Source organism: Schistocerca piceifrons, chromosome X (genome assembly GCF_021461385.2).
Source record: "Schistocerca piceifrons isolate TAMUIC-IGC-003096 chromosome X, iqSchPice1.1, whole genome shotgun sequence".
Classification (NCBI taxonomy): Eukaryota; Metazoa; Arthropoda; class Insecta; order Orthoptera; family Acrididae; genus Schistocerca; species Schistocerca piceifrons.
This window is the reverse complement of record NC_060149.1, coordinates 615969332-615989310: the sequence shown is the minus strand read 5'-3', so window position 1 is coordinate 615989310 and position 19979 is coordinate 615969332. Positions and strand designations below refer to the sequence as shown.

Sequence of the window (19979 nt, the reverse complement as noted above, 5' to 3'; positions counted from 1 at the left end):
GTTACGTGCCTAGTAGACGGATAAAAGATGGAAAAGACCCACCATGGTTTAATAACGAAATTCGTAAGATGCTGAGGAAAACAAGCTGTTGCACTCTAGGTTCAAAAGGGGACAAACAAATGACGACAAGTGAAGGTTAGTAGAGATTCATGTGTCTGTGAAAAGATATATGTGCGAAGCATATAACTACCACCGTCACGCCTTAGCAAAAGATCTGGCGGACAACCCAAGAAAATTGTGGTTGTACACAAATTCGCTAAGCAGGTCTAAGGCTTCCATTCAGTCCCTTCTTGACCAGTCTGGCATGGCAGTTGAAGATAGCAAAACAAAAACCAGTTTTAAATTTCACATTCAAGAAATCATTCACACAGGAGAACCGTACAAACATACTGTCATTTGACCAATGGACAGACTCCTGTATGGACGACATAGTAACAAGCATACCTGGCATAGAGAAGCAACATAAAGATTTGAAAACAAATAAATCACCAGGTCTGGATGGAATTCCACTTTGATTTTACAAAGAGTACTCTACAGCATTGACCCCTTATCCAGCTTGCATTTATTGTGAACCTCCCGCCGAGCACAAAGTCCCAAGTGATTGGAAAAAAAGTGCCGATGACTCCAGTATATAAGAAAGGTAAAAGAATGGACCTGCAAATTACAGACCTATATCCCTAACTTGTGTTCGCTGTAGAATCCTTGAACACATTCTCAGTTTGAATATAATAAATTTTCTTGAGACTAAGCAACTTATGTCCACGAATCAGTATGGTTTTAGCAATTTGTGGAAAGCATGTCACATGGTGCCCCATTGCAGGCTGTTAATGAAGGTATGAGCATGTGGAATATGTTAAAAGATATATGAGTTACTCAAAGAATTCTTAGATAATAGAATCAGTTATGTTGTCCTCAATGGCGAGACAAGAATATCATCAGGAGTGTCCCAAGGAAGTGTGATAGTGCTGCTGCTGTTATCTGTCAGGGTGGGCAGCACACTGGTTGTTTGCTGATGATGATATGGTGTATAGTAAGGTGTCGAAGTTGAATGACTGTAGGAAGATACAAGATTACTTAGACAAAATTTCCTGTTAGTGTGATGAATGGCAGCTAGCCCTAAATGTGGAAAAATGTAAGTTAATGGGGATGAGTAGGAAGAACAAATCTGTTTGGTGTATGGGGAAAATTTTAAGAAAGAGTGGTTCACCTGTAAAGGAGATTGCATATAGGATACTTATGCGATCCACTCTTGAGTAGTGCTCGAGTGTTTGGAATCCATACCAGGTCAGATTGAAGGAAGATACCGAAACAATTCAGAGGAGGGCTGCTAGGTTTGTTACCGGTAGGTTCTAACAAAACTTAAGTGTTACAGAGATACTTTGGGAACTCAAATGAGAATCCCTGGAGGGAAGGTGATCTTCTTTTCAGGAAACACTATTGAGGAAGTTTAGAGAACAGGCATTTCAAGCTGACTGCCAACATACATTGCACGTAAGGACCACGAAGGTAAGATACGAAAAATTAGGGCTCATACGGAGGCTTACAGACAGACATTTTTCCCTCACTCTATTTGCAAGTGGGACAGGAGGGGAAATGACAAGTAGGGATTCAGGGTACCCTCAACCACGCACTTTAAGGTGGCTTGCAGAGTATCTATGTAGACATAGACCTTTCCTGGCCTTGTATTATTCAGCCTGAAGGGCAGCAATTTTCCACTCCTTTTCCACTATTTTCCTATCTTTGGTATATGTCCTACAAAACTACTGAAAAGCTTCACACAGTTCCCCACTTGCCATACCATGACAGTCACCCATATGGTAAAAACTACAGCACCCATAACACCAAAGCCTGGACCTAACAGCTCTACAGGAAGTTGGGGCCCTTCTCTCTTATGCTAAGTGTAATAGTTTAGTAACAATAAGTCAATTAACTAAGTTACCAGTAAATAAGAAACAGGTTTACAAAAATTAGGACTATGCAATTGTAAGTAAACAAACTACTAGTACAAAGTTTCTGAATCAACAACGTAAAATTTGCACTACTTCCTGCAAATGTGAACTAAATAATGCAGAAGTGCACTCTAGCTAAATTGCTGGAAAGTGAAATGAAAAATTAAGTGATATGCTCTAAGTTTACTGCATTCAAACATAAAAAGAAATACGACAACCTGACTGTATGATCTTTTCACGTTTTGTGGTATATTACATAAGAAAAACTAAAACCTTTAATAATAAGCTTAAAAAACACACTAACACACACATTTATTGAGGAATCTGTACTAAATTAATTGTTACTACAATCTAAATGACTTATCTTTATTAGAATACAATAACTCATGCTTCTTCTACATCTACATTTACATAGATACGCCACAAGCCACAAGCAGTGTGTGGTGGAGGGTACTCTGTACCACTACTAGCCATTTCCTTTTCTGTTCCACATGCAAATAGGGCGAGGGAGAAACGACTGTCTATATTTGTTCAAATTAGCCCTGATTTCTTGAATCTTATCTTCATAGTCCTTATGCACAATATATGTTGGTGGCAGTAGAATTGTTTGGCAGTCTGCTTCAAATACCAGTTCCTTAAATTTTCTCAGTAGTGTTTCTTGAAAAGAACATTGCCTTCTCTCCAGAGAGTTCCAATTGAGTTCCTAAAGCATCTCTGTATGACTTGCATGTTGTTCAAACCTACCGGTAACAAATCTAGCAGCCCGCCTCTGAATGCTTCAATGTCTTCCTTCAGTCCAACATGATACGGATCCCAAATGCTTAAGCAAGAATAGATCCCACCAGCATGCTATATGCAGTCTCCTTTATGGCTGAACCACTTTTTCCTAAAATTTTCCCAATAAACCGAAGTCATCCATTCGCCTTCCCTACCACAGTTCTCACATGCATGTTGCATTTCATATCGCTTTTCAACGTTACACCCAGATATTTATATGACTTGACTTTGTCAAGCAGGACGTTAGTAATACTGTATCCAAACAATACAGGTTTGTTCTTCCTATTCATCCACATTAACTTGCATTTTTCCACATTTAGAGCTAGCTGCCATTCATCACACTAACTAGAAATTTTGTCTAAGTTGTGTTGTATCTTCCTGCAGTCACTGAACTTCGACACCTTACTGTACACCACAGTATCATCAGCTAACACCCACCCTGTCCACCAAATCATTTATTTATATAGAGGACAACAATGGTCCTATCGCACTTCCCTGGGGCACTCACCATCAAGGACAACATACTGGGTTCTGTTACTTAAAAAGTCTATGAGCCACTCGCATACCTGTGAACTTATTCCATATGCTCACACCTAGTTAGCAGCCTGCAGTGGGACACCATGTCAAATGCTTTCTGGAAATCTAGAAATATAGAATCTGCCTGTTACCCTTCATCCATAGTTCGCTGTATGTCCTGTGAGAATAGGGCAAGCTGAGTTTTGCATGAGGGATGCTTTCTAAACCCCTGCTGATCCATGGACATAAAATTAAAGTCTTGCCTTGTGCAGGGTTGCCGACATGAAGTCCAGTTTATTTGTTTAAATCTACTTTCTGTATTCTCAAAGTACCTTGTACATCTAATTATCTTAAAGACCTAAAGAATGCAGTTGATGTGATTGTCCTATTTACTTGCAACATAATAAGAAAATTATTTACACTGATGGTACTGTGTTTCTGTAAAGTAACACAATTTTTGTGTTTAGGTATCAATGGGCATCTGTCAAGACTGGGAAAAACTGCAGCAGGCACATGTCTTGGCAAATGTTCAGCAGGCATTTGATGCCTCGAGTGATGCAGAAGGTGAAGACAACGAGAGCATCTTCAGTGCTGCAGAAATACTTTCTCCATCAGGACATACTGATGCTCAGACTCTGGCAATGATGTTACAAGAGCAGTTGGATGCTATCAACAATGAAATAAGGTAAGCTTTATACAGCTTTTTAAACAGTAGGACATACTAACAACAGTTGCATGCTACATTTGTTCCATTATGAAGTTGGTTGTTAACAATCAGCTATAGTTTGAAAACAACATAACATTCACAGACGTAATGCTAAAAGGAGAAATGACTTTACAGTACCCACTGCTCATCTGTAGTGTGGCACAGATGGGAGTGAGGTATTCAGCCATTAAAGGTTTTTGAACCCCTACCCAGTGATGTAAAGAATTTAATAGATGACAAAATCAACTTCAAACACAAACTGAAATCATATCTAAACTTAAAATCTTTTGAGTTGTTAGGCCGTGTCATATTTCCTCTAAAGTAATTGACATTTCGACCCTCTGCTGGGATCTTCTTCAGGATCTTCCAGTGTCCACTATTCCTAGAACACCGGACACCAGAAGATCCTGAAGAAAATCCCAGCGGAGGAGTCAAAACATTGATTATTTTAGAGGAAATATGTTGTGGCCTAACAACCCAGAAAATTTTAACTTTAATGACAGCGACCACGAAGGCCTGCAGACTTACGTGAAATCATATCTGCATGATAACTCTTGCTACTCCATTAACAAATTTCCAATGTGTAATTATTTATTTATTTATTTTTTGAGGGAGAGAGCGAGAGAGAGAGAGAGAGAGAGAGAGAATCGAACATGATTAAGTACAAAGCACTGAAAAAAAATTTGAGGCAGTTATGTGAATAATTTGCATCTCGTATTTCTAACCAAGAATGATGTTTAATATTGATCCATTGAACATGCAAACTTATAACTATTAGTACTTTGAAGTGACTCACCAATCAGAGACAGTAATTTTAATGTGGGATGCTGACAAGAAGGCACAATATGCATTTAAATAGAACTGCATAAATGTTTTATAAACATCCATAGCTAAGTGGCCAGCGCTTTTAAGTAGGATATTGAAAATTTGGTTGAACCTTATATACTACCAAAGAATTTAACATAGAATGAAATGGGTTCCATTGAACACCATGCGTACAATAGGGGAAGCTTTCATCAATGACAAGGATTGATATATCCAGACTATTTTACATCCTCACCTCCTTACACACACACACACACACACACACACACACACACACACACACACACGTATATGTATACACTCTCTCTTTCCACATCTGTAATGCATTCAAGTGAGACCTCATGCAGAAGATGAAATGAAATGATATGATCAGTCAGCCGGCCAATGTCATATAGTATGACAGTCAGTATGATAGTGTTATGGAGTTTATTTTACTTTCATGTAAGTGTTGTGGAGGCATGGGGTGCATTGTGAGGGGGGGGGGGGGGTTATACATTTAATGGAAAGTTAGTGTGATTGGTATGATAATAGTGATAATAAGTCTTGCAAAGAAATAGTGGAATAAATTTCCACTTCTCCATATGTATCTTTTAATGCTACTATTCTCTTTGATAAAGGAAACTTTTTCATTAATATGTTTTTACTTTTGAAATTACTCATTTCTAGTAACAGAGTGTATTTTGAACAACTGTTCTGGTAACTGAAAACAAATGAAATACACTCATTCACCAGAGCTGAGCAACAAACTAACTTCTTACACCCAAAACTCCTTGAGTTTTGTATTAGTCTCTCTCTCTCTCTCACACACACACACCCACCCACACACACACTCTAATTGTAACCAGCTGGAAACTGCTGCGTGACATTTAGTGTTTTTTAGCTTTATTCTGTTGCAGAATACTATATTACTGTGCATTACTCCATAGGTTAATTACAGTTTGAAATGAAATTACAACAGATGATTCACTTAGAACAATTATTTACACAAAAATGTGGATGTGAGTTTTCTCTAAGTGAATGAGAGAGAGTGAGGGGTGAGGTCTGCTTAACTTTCCACATGAGATGTAGAACATTAGGTAATGCACTGTACTTGTATTCATGAAGAGTGATGTTTAAGTCCCCTTCCTTGTCTGTCACAGTGTGCTTTGTATCCTTCCTTTTTTTATCTTAATCTCACCAAAAACTATAGCATATTAGACATTTTATTGAGAATCAATCCAGTTACACTTTCTCAATGTATATGCAAATAATATGAAATTAGGAAGTCAAAAATAATAGAAGATACACTGAAGAAAGGGAATCTGAAGTGTAACAGTAAAATACTATTTTGTTGCAATGGCAAAAATGAGGCAGTAAATAAATCAATGTCAATTACAACCATGTGTTCGAAGAATAACAGCATTAGGGATTGTAAAGGTAAAGAGTCAAAATGATAGTTCTGGTTTACCATCTGGGAAGGGTATTTTCTGCTATAGCATTGCCTGCTTTGTGTGGGGACAGATCTTATTTGTGTATTCATTGTTAGTATATATATTGTATGTGGATAGAAATTTTCTGAAGGACGCTGTTTTGTGCACAGTACAATGTAACATGGTGTGACATTACTAGTTGATAGCCATATTCAGCTTTAACAAGACAAATCGTTGTTGTCTTGTAAGGTACATATAAGAATCAGTGTGGAAAGCATATCTTAGAACCAAACAAAGTGTTACAAGGATATGGTGTTCTGTGCGATAGTGCTGTATAGTGAATATGAAATATCATGAAGTGTCTTCAGTCTCATTATTCATATCCATCTCTCCTGTATTAGATTGTTAGTTGCATTTTGTTCACATCAGTCTACTAAAGTCCATGCTCAGTTCTTCTGTTTCTAGCAATGACTACACTACATTGTCACAAAAGAAACAAGACTATCAACACTGCTAAACAACTGTGTATCATGGTGTGTTAATACATGAATGTGTATATTATCTTTATGCCATTGCAAGCTTCATCAAAGTTGAAACTTCTTGGCAGATAAATACTGTGTGCTGGACTGAGATTCAAACTCAAGACCTTTGCCTTTTGTGGGCAAGTGCTCTGCCAACTGAGCTACTCAAGGACAACTCAAGACTTATCCTCACAGCTTTACTTCTGTTAGTACCTCATCTCCTACCTTCCAAACTTCACGGAAGTTCTCCTGTGGAACTTGGAGGTCTAGCACTCCTGGAAGAAAGGATATTATGGAGACATGGCTTAGCTTGGGTAGCTCAGTTAGTAGAGCACTTGCCAGAAAAAGACAAATTTCACAAGAGAACTCCTATGAAGTTTGGAATGTAGGTGATGAGGTGCTGGCAGAAGTAAAGCTGGGAGGACAGGTTGTGAGTCATGCTTGGGTAGCTCAGTTGGCAGAGCACTTGTTCACAAAAAGAAAAGGTCCCGAGTTCTAGGTCTGGCACATGGTTTTAGTGTGCCAGGAAGTTTCATATCACAGCACACTCTGCAGCAGAGTGAAAATTTCAATCTGGGTTCATCAAAATTGGTGCCAGAGTAAAAGCAGTTTATGAAATTACAGGGATATAGATTATCTCTTCAGAAGGCAAAATTCTGTGTGTTCTTTCATATAGTGGTAATAAATGATTAAGTGATTCATTTTACAAATAAAAACAATATGTTGTTGTTGTGGTCTTCACTTCAAAGCCTGTGCAAGCCTCTTAATCTCCAAATAACAGCTGCAACCTACATTCGTTTTGAACCTACTTACTTTATTCATCCTTTGGTCTTCCTGTACAATTTTTATCCATCACACTTCCCTCAAGTACTAAGTTGATTATTCCTTGATGTCTCAGAACATGTGCTATCAAACAATCCCTTCTTTTAGTCAAGTTGTGCCACAGATTTCTTTTCTCATGAAATCGATTCAGTACCACCTCATTATTTATGTTATCTACCCATCTAATCTTCAGCATTCTTGGAAGATTTTATTCTCTCTTCTTGTCTGAACTGTTCATTGTCCACATTTGACTTCTGTACAATGCAACACTGCAGACAAATATCTTCAGAAGAGACTTCCTAACATTTAAACTCATTTGAGATGTTAACAAATTTATCTTCTTCAGAATTGCTTTTCTTGCCATTGCCAGTCTACATTTTATATCCTATCTACTTCAGCCATCATCAGCTATTTTATTTCCAAAGTAGCAAATCTCTTCTACTACTTTCAGTGTTTCATTTCATAATCTAAATCCCTCAGAACTGCCTGATTTAATTCAGTTACATTCCATTACCCATGTTTTATGTTTTGTTGCTGCTCAAATTATGTCCTCCATACTGACACTGTCAATTCCATTAAACTGCCCTTCCAAATCTTTTGGTGTCTCCAAGAGGATTACAGTGTCATCAGCAAACCTCATAGGTTGTTTTATTACTTCTTCCTGTACTTTATTCCTTCCCAAAATTTTTCTTTTGTTTCCTTTGCTGCTTGTTCAGTGTACAGATTGAATAATTTCAGGGCTAGGCTACAACCCTGTCTCAATCCCTTCCAAACCACTGCTTCCCTTTCATGCTCTTCGCCTCTTATAACTGCTGTACGGTTTCTGTATATACATAAATAAACTTTCACACCATGTTTTTTTTTACCCCTTCTACCTTTAGAATTTCAAAGAGTGTATTCTATTCATGATCGCCAAAACCTTTCTGTAAGTCTACAAATGCTGTAAATGTAGGTTTGCCTTTCTTTAATCTGTCTTCCAAGATAAGTCACAGGGTCAGTATTGCCTCGCATATTACTACATTTCTCCGAAACCCAAACTGATCTCTCCTGAGGTTGTTTTCCATCAGTCTTTCCATTCTTCTATAAATAATTTGTGTCACAATTCTGCAACCATGATGTGCTGAACTGATAGTTTGGCAATATTCCCACTGTCAGAACATCTTTCCTTTGGAATTGGAATCACAATGCTTCCAGCATTATGGAAAGTGAAATATGATGAGTGTACAAACAATATCTTTTCTCTGTATGTAAACTGTAATGAAGTTCATGAATTTGTTGAGTGATTCCTTGTTCATTGTTAAAATATTCCGATAGGCATCTGTCTCTGTGCTAGTTCTCTTAGCATGTTAGTTTGACCCTGTGCAGAATGCCTTCCAAGTCACTTTTTTGCCCATTACCACTTCTCTTGCCCTTTTTCTTTTTGCAGTACACAGCGAATGCATTGGAGTTCTAGATAATCAAATGTTGATATGTTCACCATGAAAGCAGAGTTCTACCTTCCCAGTCATAAATATTGCACAATAATATTGTGTTGTTTCTTAGCCTCACACTTTTGCAAAATATATTGACACAATATTATTGCACAATAAATAGTGAGAGTGTGATGGTCCATTTACAGTTTAAAATATTGTTTCAGAATATGCCTCTAACCATAATATAATCAACCTGAAACCTTCCAGGGTGTCAAAGTCTCTTCTATGTTTCATAATTCTTAAATTAAATGTTAGCAATAATTAAATTATGCTCCTTTCAAAATTCTGCCAGTTGCCTTCTTCTTTCATTACTTTCCCCCAGTCCATATTATTATACTATTTTTGGTTTTCAATCTTTTCCCACTGTCGAATCCCAGTCCCCCATGACAGTTAAGTTTTCCTCTTCTTTAACTAACTGAATAATTTCTTTTACCTCTTAATACGTTTTTTTTTCAATTTAATCATCATCATCATCATCTGCATAACTGGTTGGCATATGAACTTGTACTACTGTGGTGGGCATTGGCTTCGTGTCTAACTTGGCTAGGGTAATATGTTCAATATTCTGTTCATAGAAACTTACCAACATCATTATTTCCTTATTCATTATTAGACCTACTCTTGCATTACCCCTATATGATTTTGTATTTAGGCCCTGTACTCACCTGCCCAGAAGTTCTGTTCATCCTGCCACTGAACTTCACTAATTCCCACTATATCTAACTTTAGCTGATCCATTTCGCTTTTTAAATTTTATCCAAGAGAATGCCATCATTTTACCATACAGCAGAGATGGATGTCTTTGAGAAAAATAACAACTGTATTTTTTCTTTGCTTTTACCCATTCGCAGTACAAGCACAGCAAGGCCTTGTTGTCTGATGTTACAAGATCAGATCAGTCAGTCATCCAGACTGTTGCCCCTGGAGCAAGTGAGAAAGCTGCTGCCTGTCTTCAAAAACCTTATGTTAGTCTCACCTCTCCACAGATACCCCTCTAATGTCATTGCACGTATGCTATGAACCACACAAGCCTCCCACCTTGGCAACGTCTATGGTTCATGAAGGTAGGAAAACAATGTAAAATCTGATAAAATGATATATTTGGAAAAAAATTGTTGTTCTTTCGTACGAAACTTCATCTTGCAGAAATGATTACTCAGACACTTCTTGCACATGTTTCAATTCTTCTATGACATTTCACATGTCCCAAAAAGAGAGACAGAGGCTGAGGGACGGTTATTAGACAAAAGTGGAAAGAGTGTGACATGCAAATACGCCAGAAACATAAACACTAACAGATTTACTTCATGCAGCACATGCTTTGGAAAGCAATCCACAGCAGTCATTTATAGATGTGGACATTTTTAGATATGGTTCCTAGTAACTCAGAATAAGGGAGTTAGAACAGTGAGCTAAATAATGCCATGTCTTAATGTATTTGATAACAGCTATTGCTGTAATCCGTGCAAAAACCAAATACATGGATACAAAACAGATGCTGATGAATGAAACATTCAGTATGTTGTTTGTTTGGTTGTGTTTAATCCATAAAACATTCAAGTATGGTTAAATAATGTGACTAATATTGTGTACTGTCATTTCAGTGTTCATAAAATTATAGTTTAACACTAAATTTAAGCTTGAAACGAGGACATACCAGAAGCTTGGCACACCACAGAAATGGAAATAATAATATAAAAAGTCCTCAAAAGGTAAATCACATCAGCCAAATGGTGGTAGGTGTTATAACCTTTAATCGCCAATAATTGCGTGGATATTCAAACACACTCACTTATGAACAATAACTGGTTACATGATAACAACTCAGTATCTCTCATTCGACTGCCGCGCCGTGACATGCGGCCGGCGCCGGTCATAGCTAGGTGGCGCTCCCGCGCTCAGCCGAGTTGCGGAGCGCTTCTATCGCCGTTTGCGCGTACTGTCATGGCGGCACTGTTAAATGTCGTGGCACTGTCACAACACTTTTCCCCCCTTGGAAAAAAAAAAAAAAAAAAAAAAAAAAAAAAAGACTCACTTCCTTGGAGACATGGACAGAGTGGAGACATCCATGGCCTCTTGTGAGGCCCCGAGAAGATCTCGTGTAGACACACGAGAGTATGGTCGAAAATGTCCAGGACGGAAGCTCGTGCGTGGAACGTGCCTCCTGGACGAGATGATGGGTGAAAACTCTGGAGCAGCATCCATAGGTGTCGTGGACCTGAGATGATGGGTGAAAACTCCAGAGCAGCATCCATAGGTGTCGTGGACCTGGGGGTGTGTTCCAGCGAGATGGGTCCCGGAGAAGGCGGCGTCGCGACTGGGGCCAGTTCCAGCGTACTCGGAAGCGGTAGCGGGTAGCGACGTAGGCTGCATCAGCACATACGGTAGATCGGCAGCAGCGACAGGACTGGCTTCTCGGGCTGGTGGAGGCGAAGGAAGGGGCGGTGGCACCGCCGTGGCCACCAGTCGTGGGCGCATCTGGTCGTAATGGCGAACAACCATGCCATCGTCTGTACGTATTTCACAAAGCCGGCGGCCGCGAAGAGCCTTGACCATCCCTGGAATCCATTTAGGGCGAGATCCATACCCTCATGCCCACACGTCGGCGCCCACCGAGTATTTTCCCGCATTAGGGGACACAGCACAAAGCCTGACAGGGTGAAGCAGGTGCAGTAGAGTGCGCGGTTGGTGGCCATGCAAAAGTTCAGCAGGACTGCGATCACCCAGAGGCGTGAAGCGATAAGAACTCAGAAAATGCAGCAGACCGTCATCTGTGGAAAAATCAGTAAGGAATTTTTTCATCTGGCTTTTGAAAGTGTGGACAAGGCGCTCAACCTCCCCATTCGATTGCGGATGGAAGGGCAGTGCTGTAACATGATGAATCCCTTGTCCAGTACAAAAATCACGGAAGGCCTGCGAAGAGAACTGAGGGCCATTGTCCGTGACGATCGTGGATGGAAGACCCTCTAGCGCAAAGATTTTGGACAAAGCCAGTGTTGTCACCGCAGTGGTGGGCGACGGACATCGAACAACAAATGGAAACTATGAGAAGGCGTCAATCAACAGTAGCCAATAAGTACCGAGGAAGGGGCCGGCAAAGTTAGCATGCACCCATTCCCATGGCTGCGCCAGATCAGGCCACGGAGAGGGCATTGTACGAGGTGCAGCCAGTTGTTGAGCACACTGACCACAACCAGCAACCATGTGGGCGATGTCCGAATCAATACTGGGCCAATAAACATGTCTGTGGGCCAGGGACTTAGTCCGAGAAATTCCCCAATGGCCTTCATGCAACAGTTTCAGAACATCTTTGCGAAGAGAGGCTGGCACCACGACCCGTGGAGATGTGCCATCCGTGGCCAGAACAACAACACCATCATGAACAGACAGACGAAGGCGCAGGTAGTTGCGAAGGGGATCCGATGCCCAGCTCTTGGTCCTGTCCGACCAACCCCGTTGAACAAGACCGATCACCTGACGCAGGACCAGGTCCCACGCAGTAGCCGACGCGACCTGCGAACCTGTAAGTGGAAAACCTTCGACCGCACGACGTTCTTCCTCATCAATGTGGAAACAGAGTAGTTCATCATGATCGAAAACCGGGTCGGGGCCCATCGGCAATCGCGACAATGCGTCAGCGTTGGCGTGCTGGCTCGTGGGGCGATAGTGAATCTCATAGTGAAAACGAGACAAATATAAGGCCCAACATTGCAGGCGGTGAGCTGCCTTACCCGGAAGCGACACCGATGGGCTGAACTGAGAGACCAGCGGCTTGTGGTCGGTGATGAGGTGAAACTTAGAACCATACAAAAAAACGCTGAACTTTTTTAGAGCATAAATGATAGCGACCGCTTCCTTTTCGATTTGAGAGTAACGCCGTTGTGCATTGTTGAGGGTCTTGGAAGCATAGGCGATGGGTCGTTCTGACCCGTCCTGATACCGATGGGCGAGAACAGCCCCTAGGCCATACTGTGACGCGTCAGTCGCCAGAACCAAGTGCTGACCCGGACGGAATCTGGCAAGACAAGGCGCCGACTGCAAATGAGCCTTCAGGTGGACAAAAGCCTGCTCACACTCGTCGGACCAACAGAAAGGGACGTTTTTGCGTAACAGCTGATGCAGAGGATGAGCTACCGCCGCCGCAGATGGAATGAATTTGTGATAATAAGCAACCTTGCCTAGAAACGCCTGAAGTTCTTTGACCGTAGATGGCCGGGGTAGAGCGTTAATGGCCACAACGTGCTGACGTAGAGGACGTATACCCTCACGGGACAAGTGGAAACCAAGATACACAATGGAGGGTTGGAAGAACTGTGACTTGTCCAGATTGCACTTCAACCCAGCCGAATGCAAAACCCGAAACAGTGAACGCAAATTGCGAAGGTGCTCTTCAGTGGAGGCCCCCGTGACAACAATGTCATCCAGATAGTTGATGCAGCCGGGAACGGAAGCCATGAGCTGTTCCAAAAACCGCTGAAAAATGGCCGGAGCGCTAGCGACGCCAAATGGTAACCGCTGGTACTGATACGACCCACAAGGAGTGTTGATGACGAGAAATTCCTTGGAAGAAGCATCCAACAGCAACTGATGGTATGCCTCCGATAAGTCAAGTTTGGAAAAGAACTGGCCCCCGGCGAGCTTGGTAAATAACTCCTCAGGACAGGGAAGAGGATAAGTGTCAATGAGGCTCTGAGCATTGACGGTGGCTTTAAAATCACCACACAATTGCAGACTCTCGTTTGGTTTAGAAACCACCACGATTGGCGATGCCCATTCGCTAGAGGTAACAGGAAGGAAAATCCCTGAAGCTGTTAACCTGTCTATCTCAGCCTTGACAGGTGCACGCAACACCACCGGAATGGGGCGTGCCCAGAAAAACTTAGGGTGAGCTGTAGGTTTAAAAGTAATGTGGGCTTCAAAATCCTTGGCATGACCCAGACCAGCAGGGCATGACCCAGACCAGCAGAGAACACGGACGAAAATTCAGAACACAATCCATCCAGCTGTTGATACAGAATATCCTCAGATATGAGGTGCACATCATCATCAATGGAGAACCCGAACACCTGGAAAGCATCATAACCGAACAGGTTTTCAGTGCCCTCATGATCCACCACATAAAACGTGAGGGGCCTAACAACAGACTTGTAGGCAGTGGAAGCATCAAACTGGCCAATGATAGGAATTTTCTGTTTATTATAAGTTCTCAGATTTTGCGTAACTGGAGACAAGGGAGGGGAGCCCAACTCCAAATACGTTCGAGAATTAATGAGAGTTACTGCAGAGCCAGTGTCCACTTGCATGCAAATGTCTTTATCCAGAACTCGAACAGTAACAAACAACTTATTTGTTTGAGAAAGGACACAGTTAACATCCATGTCCGATGCCTCGTCCTCGTTGACAGGAACTTTAGGGGACTGACACACAGAAGCAATGTGGCCTTTTTTTCTACATGAATTACACGTAGCCCAACGTTTTGGACACGCGGCCCTGTCATGCTGTACGAAACAACGTGGACAAGAAAGAAGTGTGGAACGAACCTGCTTCTGTGGTTGCTGTTTTCGCTGTGAACGTTGCGGCCCAACGTGACATTGTTTATGCGAGTTCTCCTGTGAAACAGGCAAATTGTCCATGTCAAAAGTTGACTGTACAGCGCCTACATCACACCACGCGTCTATTTGTGCACCAGCAGTGTGAGACACTTCAAAGGATTGAGCGATGCTTTGAACTTCCGACATCAACGGGTTTGGCAGTTGTAGGGCACGTTGCCGAACTTCTTTATCGGGAGCAAGCCATAGAATAGCATCCCTAACCATTGAATCAGCATAAGACTCATGATGAGTGTCCGTGACAAACTGAAATTTCCTACTCAGACCGTGTAGTTCCGCCGCTCAAGCCCGGTAAGATTGATGGGGCTGTTTACGACACCGGTAGAACGCCACGCGGGCGGCGACGACGTGTGTGTTTTTGCGGTAATAGTTAGACAATAAGTCACACATTTCTTGGAAGGACAGGGAGGCTGGTTCCCACAAAGGGGCTAACTGAGATAGCAGCTGATAGATCCGTGGGGAAATCCAAGATAGAAATAACGACTTACACATAGAAGCGTCGACAATGCCGAAAGCCAAGAAGTGTTGCCGCAAATGCTTCTCATAATCCTCCCAGTCTTCAGCGGCCTCGTCATAAGGAGGGAATGGAGACGGAGAAGAAGAAGACAGACGATGAGTGAGCGATGTCGACAGCGCCTGAATAGCAGCCGTCAGCTGTGTTTGTTGTTCAATGAGCGCTTGCATAAGCTGTTCCATGTCTGCCCCGCCATGAACACACAAATCCACAACGCAGTGAAAATATCCAACCTCGTCGCCAAAAAGTGTTATAACCTTTAATCACCAATAATTGCGTGGATATTCAAACACACTCGCTTATGAACAATAGCTGGTTACATGATAACAACTCAGTATCTCTCATTCGACTGCCGTGCCGTGACATGCGGCTGGCGCCGTTCATAGCTAGGTGGCGCTCCCGCGCTCAGCCAAGTTGCGGAGCGCCTCTATCGCCGTTTGCGCGTACTGTCGTGGCGGCACTGTTAAATGTCGTGGCACTGTCACAGCAGTAGGGTCAATTACAAACAGAGATGAAGCCAATTTCTACTTTTGTCTTTTGCAGACTTTAATGGGATGTTGAACATCCAGTTTCTTCATGTTTACTTGCAGAAATATAGAAAAAATCTGAAAAAATCATCAGAAGCTTTTGTAATTTTGTGAGTCAGATTTACATTCTGTTACTGGTTTACTTGTATTTGTGTTAGAAATTATTTGTATTGCATTTCAGACTTATACAAGAAGAGAAACAAAGCACAGAGGCACGTGCTGAAGAACTTGAGTCACGTGTTGGGAGCTTGGAGCACATGAACCTCTTGGCTCGGGGTCGTAGTTTTGAGCGCACATCACCACCACTTAGTGGTCGATCCACGCCAAAGTCTCATCACTCACCCCAGAGAGATTATCTCCACAAATATCATACAGTAAGTTGTTACTTTGTTTCAAGCATGTGCTGTGTAATGGTAGTGGTAGTGGAATGAAAAGTATCACTTTTATGGCTGTGTAAAGTTACCCGCATCTGTAGCATTCCCAGTTGTTCACAGTGAAGTTAATGGGTGATCTCTTAAGTTTTGTTTTGCATTTAGGAATAATGTACTGTTGCATCTTCTTCCCAATACATCATATCATTTAATTCTGCACTACTAACTGCTAAGTACGTGCGTTTGTTTGTGCGCCCTCTTCCCTCTGTACTACACACACACACACACACACACACACACACACACACACACACACACACACACACACACACACACACCTTACGGCTTTAGAAAGAAGTAATTACCAGTGGAAAAATTCCCCTATTGGAGCACAAAATATGAATATGCTCCTGTTTGTTTAAAAGACTCAGACTGAAAAGTGATGTACAAGCTGCCTCATCCTGCCTTTCTCAGCACCTTTAAAAATTTTCCCAAAAATTTTGGAATGGGAATAGATTCGCACTTATTTTAACATGCAACTCACCTCAAACTCCCACAAGCTTCCCTATCTCACACCCACTAGTTCATCGTTGTAAGGCACCCATACCTATCCACTGCTAGTTGCCCTTTCTCACTCATTCAGCCCAACTCATTGTCCTTATCTCTTCGTGTGTTACTGTCATCGTCTCCTGTGTCACAGCCATGGTCCCCTTTGTTCTTTCCTACTACCACAGTTTCTTCTCAGTCTCACTGTGTCATTCTTGCTCTCTTTTACTGCTACTCATTCACCCCTTTCTATTGCTAGTGTCTCTATGCCATAATTTAACCATACAGCAGAGCTGGATATCTCTCTCTCTCTCTCTCTCTCTCTCTCTCTCTCTCTCTCTCTCTCTCTCTCTCCCCCCCCCCTCACTCCCCCCCCCCCCTCTAATTGTCATTGACATAAAGGGTGTTTGGGGAGTAAAGGTCAATATTCTACACAGTGATAGTATAAGTAATTCTGAACAAAAAACATTATATGAACATAGGTCCGCAAATGCTTCATTATGGGGGTATGGGCATTGAAAGGAACTTTCATTTTGTAAAATTGATGTGCACAACAAGAACGTATACACAATACAACTGGACTGTAATGTGATGTCCTTGAAAACAATGTAACAGAGAAGTACAGTTATGTTACACATTTTACATAATGTTTATTTACTTTGCATTTAGTACATAATGCATTACAACATGCATGTTACATGCATTTGGTTGAAAAAGATGTACCACGTCATTTACAAACGGCTTTAACACTTATCGTACAGATGTTGTACAGTTCACAGAACAGGTTCGAATATTCCACAATGAATGTCAATGCCCTTTTGCGCTCTAGCAATAACATGTTGTGTTACTTGTTCAGTTGCCTGTGGTTGGTTCCTAATCAATTCAGCAGCATCCATCATGCAATGAAGCAGTTCATCTCATGTATTTACCTTCACTTTGTGCACCTCTGATTTCATCCAACCCCATAAACAGGAATCTAAAGGTGTAAGGTCAGGTGATCTTGGAGGTCAGTTAATAGCACCGCCATGGCCAGTCCAGGGATTAGGGTAGGTGTTGTTGAGATGGTCCCTGAAACTTTGAGGGGTTGTAGCTCCCAAACCGAAACTGATAGGAATGTAATTTAAATTGATGTATACACAGCTGGTGTTACTGATTCTAGTGCATGATAGAAACAACTATTGTTCAATTTAAAAAATTGTATCTATTTGCTGTAAATCTTTGGATAATAACACAATAAGCTATGTTCATAGCTCCGCAGACAGTACCGTTTCCTATGGTGACCTACCACAATAAGTATTTCTGTCACCTATTACTTGGTAACTTACAGAGGCAAACACATTTAGTGAAACACCCTCTATGTTTGCGATGTGCACATTAATTTTGCAGAATTAAATTTCGTTTCAATACCCATACCTCCCTAATGAAGCATTTGCGGATCTGTGTTCATATAACATTTTTTGTTCAGAATTACTTATACTATCACTGTTCAAAATATTGACCTTTCCTCCACAGACACCCTGTATACTCTGTCTTTTATTATCACTTGCTCTCACCTGCTTATTATTTTTCTGTCTTCTTGCCACTGCCATTATCTTCTCTCTCAGCATAAAAAGTGTGAATATATTTTCATGCCAAAATTTTTGGGAAGATTTTTGAAAGTGCTGAGAAAAGTAGAATTAGACAGATGGTAAATCACTTTTCATTCAGTGTTTTATGTAAACAGGAATGTGTTCACATTTTTTGTCCTCCACTAGGAGCTTTTTTCCAGTGGTCCTCTTCTTTTCCCTGTTGCAGCAGGGCATGGAACGCGTATGAAAAGAAATGTATTGGTCACTAAAAGTTATATAGTTTACTCATGTGAAATTGAAATAATGCAACACTAATTTTACACCTTGGACCAGATTTTATGTGTACAGAAGTTTTGCATGTGCTTTAGTGCTACAACGTGGGGTTCCCAGATGATAACAAAGATACTTTACACAATATTTTTCCATACTATGTCACTTTGTAAAGTATGTTTTTGCTTCAGGCCAGATTTTATGTGCTTATTTTATGTGTAAAAGTAGGATAACTATTAGCCTCTGGATCTTGGAAACAGATAAAGACATGAAGAACATTTTCAAGGTGTTAGAGCTTAGAATCTTAGGAATACTACATAAAAATTACAGCCATTTGCTGTGCATAGCTGTCTGAATCCACAGCTGGGTTTTAGTACCCAAAAAACAAGCTTTTGGGGTGTTTCTTGATAATGGATAAAGATTTTTGAAAAGAGGGAGATGACATTTGTAGATGGAAGCCCAGAGAATTTACTGTTAAAATTCGAGCAATTTACTTCTGTTATATATTATTTATATTTTATGTCATACAGAATTTTAGGTGTAGAAGTAGGGTAACTTTGAACATCCGTAACTTGAAAACCAATGAAGATATCAAGAAAATTTTCAAGGTTCTTCAATATCAGGATCTTCAGAATGTATTGTGAAAATTTCAGTCATTTGCTGTGCATATCCGTCTTGGAATCCTTGGCTGGGTATTGGTCCACTGGTGATGGCAAAAATGTAGTAAGGGCATCCTTTCCATTGTGGAGGAACCACAAATGAACTAATGGTGCCTCCATAAGTCCCATCAGGCCCATCATAGACCACATCAAACCCAAAAAGAACCAACTGATCTTCTCAATTTGCCTGAGCAGGAGTAAGTGTGTAATATTCATACATTGACCCTGTATTCTAGGGTAGTGACACTAAGATGATCCTTCTGATGGATATACAAATGGTCCCTAGCCCAAGGGTTATGCAAAACGCTTGACTCTACATTCTTATCACCTGTAGAACCTGAGGTATAAACACTGAAAAATTCCGTTTTTATGTGCGGCGTTTTATAACATACTAGATACGCGTGCTGTAGCATGTGACCCAATTTCCTGTTGTGTAAATGTATTGGAAACTTGCTGAATGCATATGATGTTTGTATTTCGTGGTTTTGGCCTTACAGTTATAAATTTGTAAGGTTATGAGAGTGCCTATATACAATTTTTATTTGTACTTGAATGTGTTTCTTCAGATGAAAATCAATTAGTTTCGGCTTTTAAGTGATAATGTATTATCATTACTTGAATGATCGAAGGAAAGAATTAGCATTATTGGCTTTCTAATTTCTTTTACAATACTTTAAGTTGAATGCTTTTTCAACTATGTCAGGAGAACCTCATTTACAGTTAATTAGAATTGCTGTCCTGGTGTAAATTAGATCCAAAACCTCATCTGAATTGGGTGTATTCAAAAATTAATACAGAAGTTTGAAGTACTGGGTGTGAAACAAATAACTCAAAAATTAGAGAGAGAGAGAGAGAGAGAGAGAGAGAGAGAGAGAGAGAGAGAGAGAGAACGGGAGTTAACTTCAAATTACAAACCTA

The 19979-nt window shown here is 40.9% G+C and overlaps 1 protein-coding gene across 1 annotated transcript in view; it reads left to right on the top strand.

Moving 5' to 3' along the window:
• Positions 1–19979, top strand: part of LOC124722553 (liprin-alpha-1) — a 410311-nt gene that overhangs the window by 282919 nt on the left and 107413 nt on the right. The window contains exons 15-16 of the mRNA XM_047247695.1: positions 3710–3927; positions 15829–16021. Of these exons, the coding sequence (XP_047103651.1) occupies positions 3710–3927; positions 15829–16021 (411 nt within the window). The remainder of the gene's footprint in view (positions 1–3709; positions 3928–15828; positions 16022–19979) is intronic.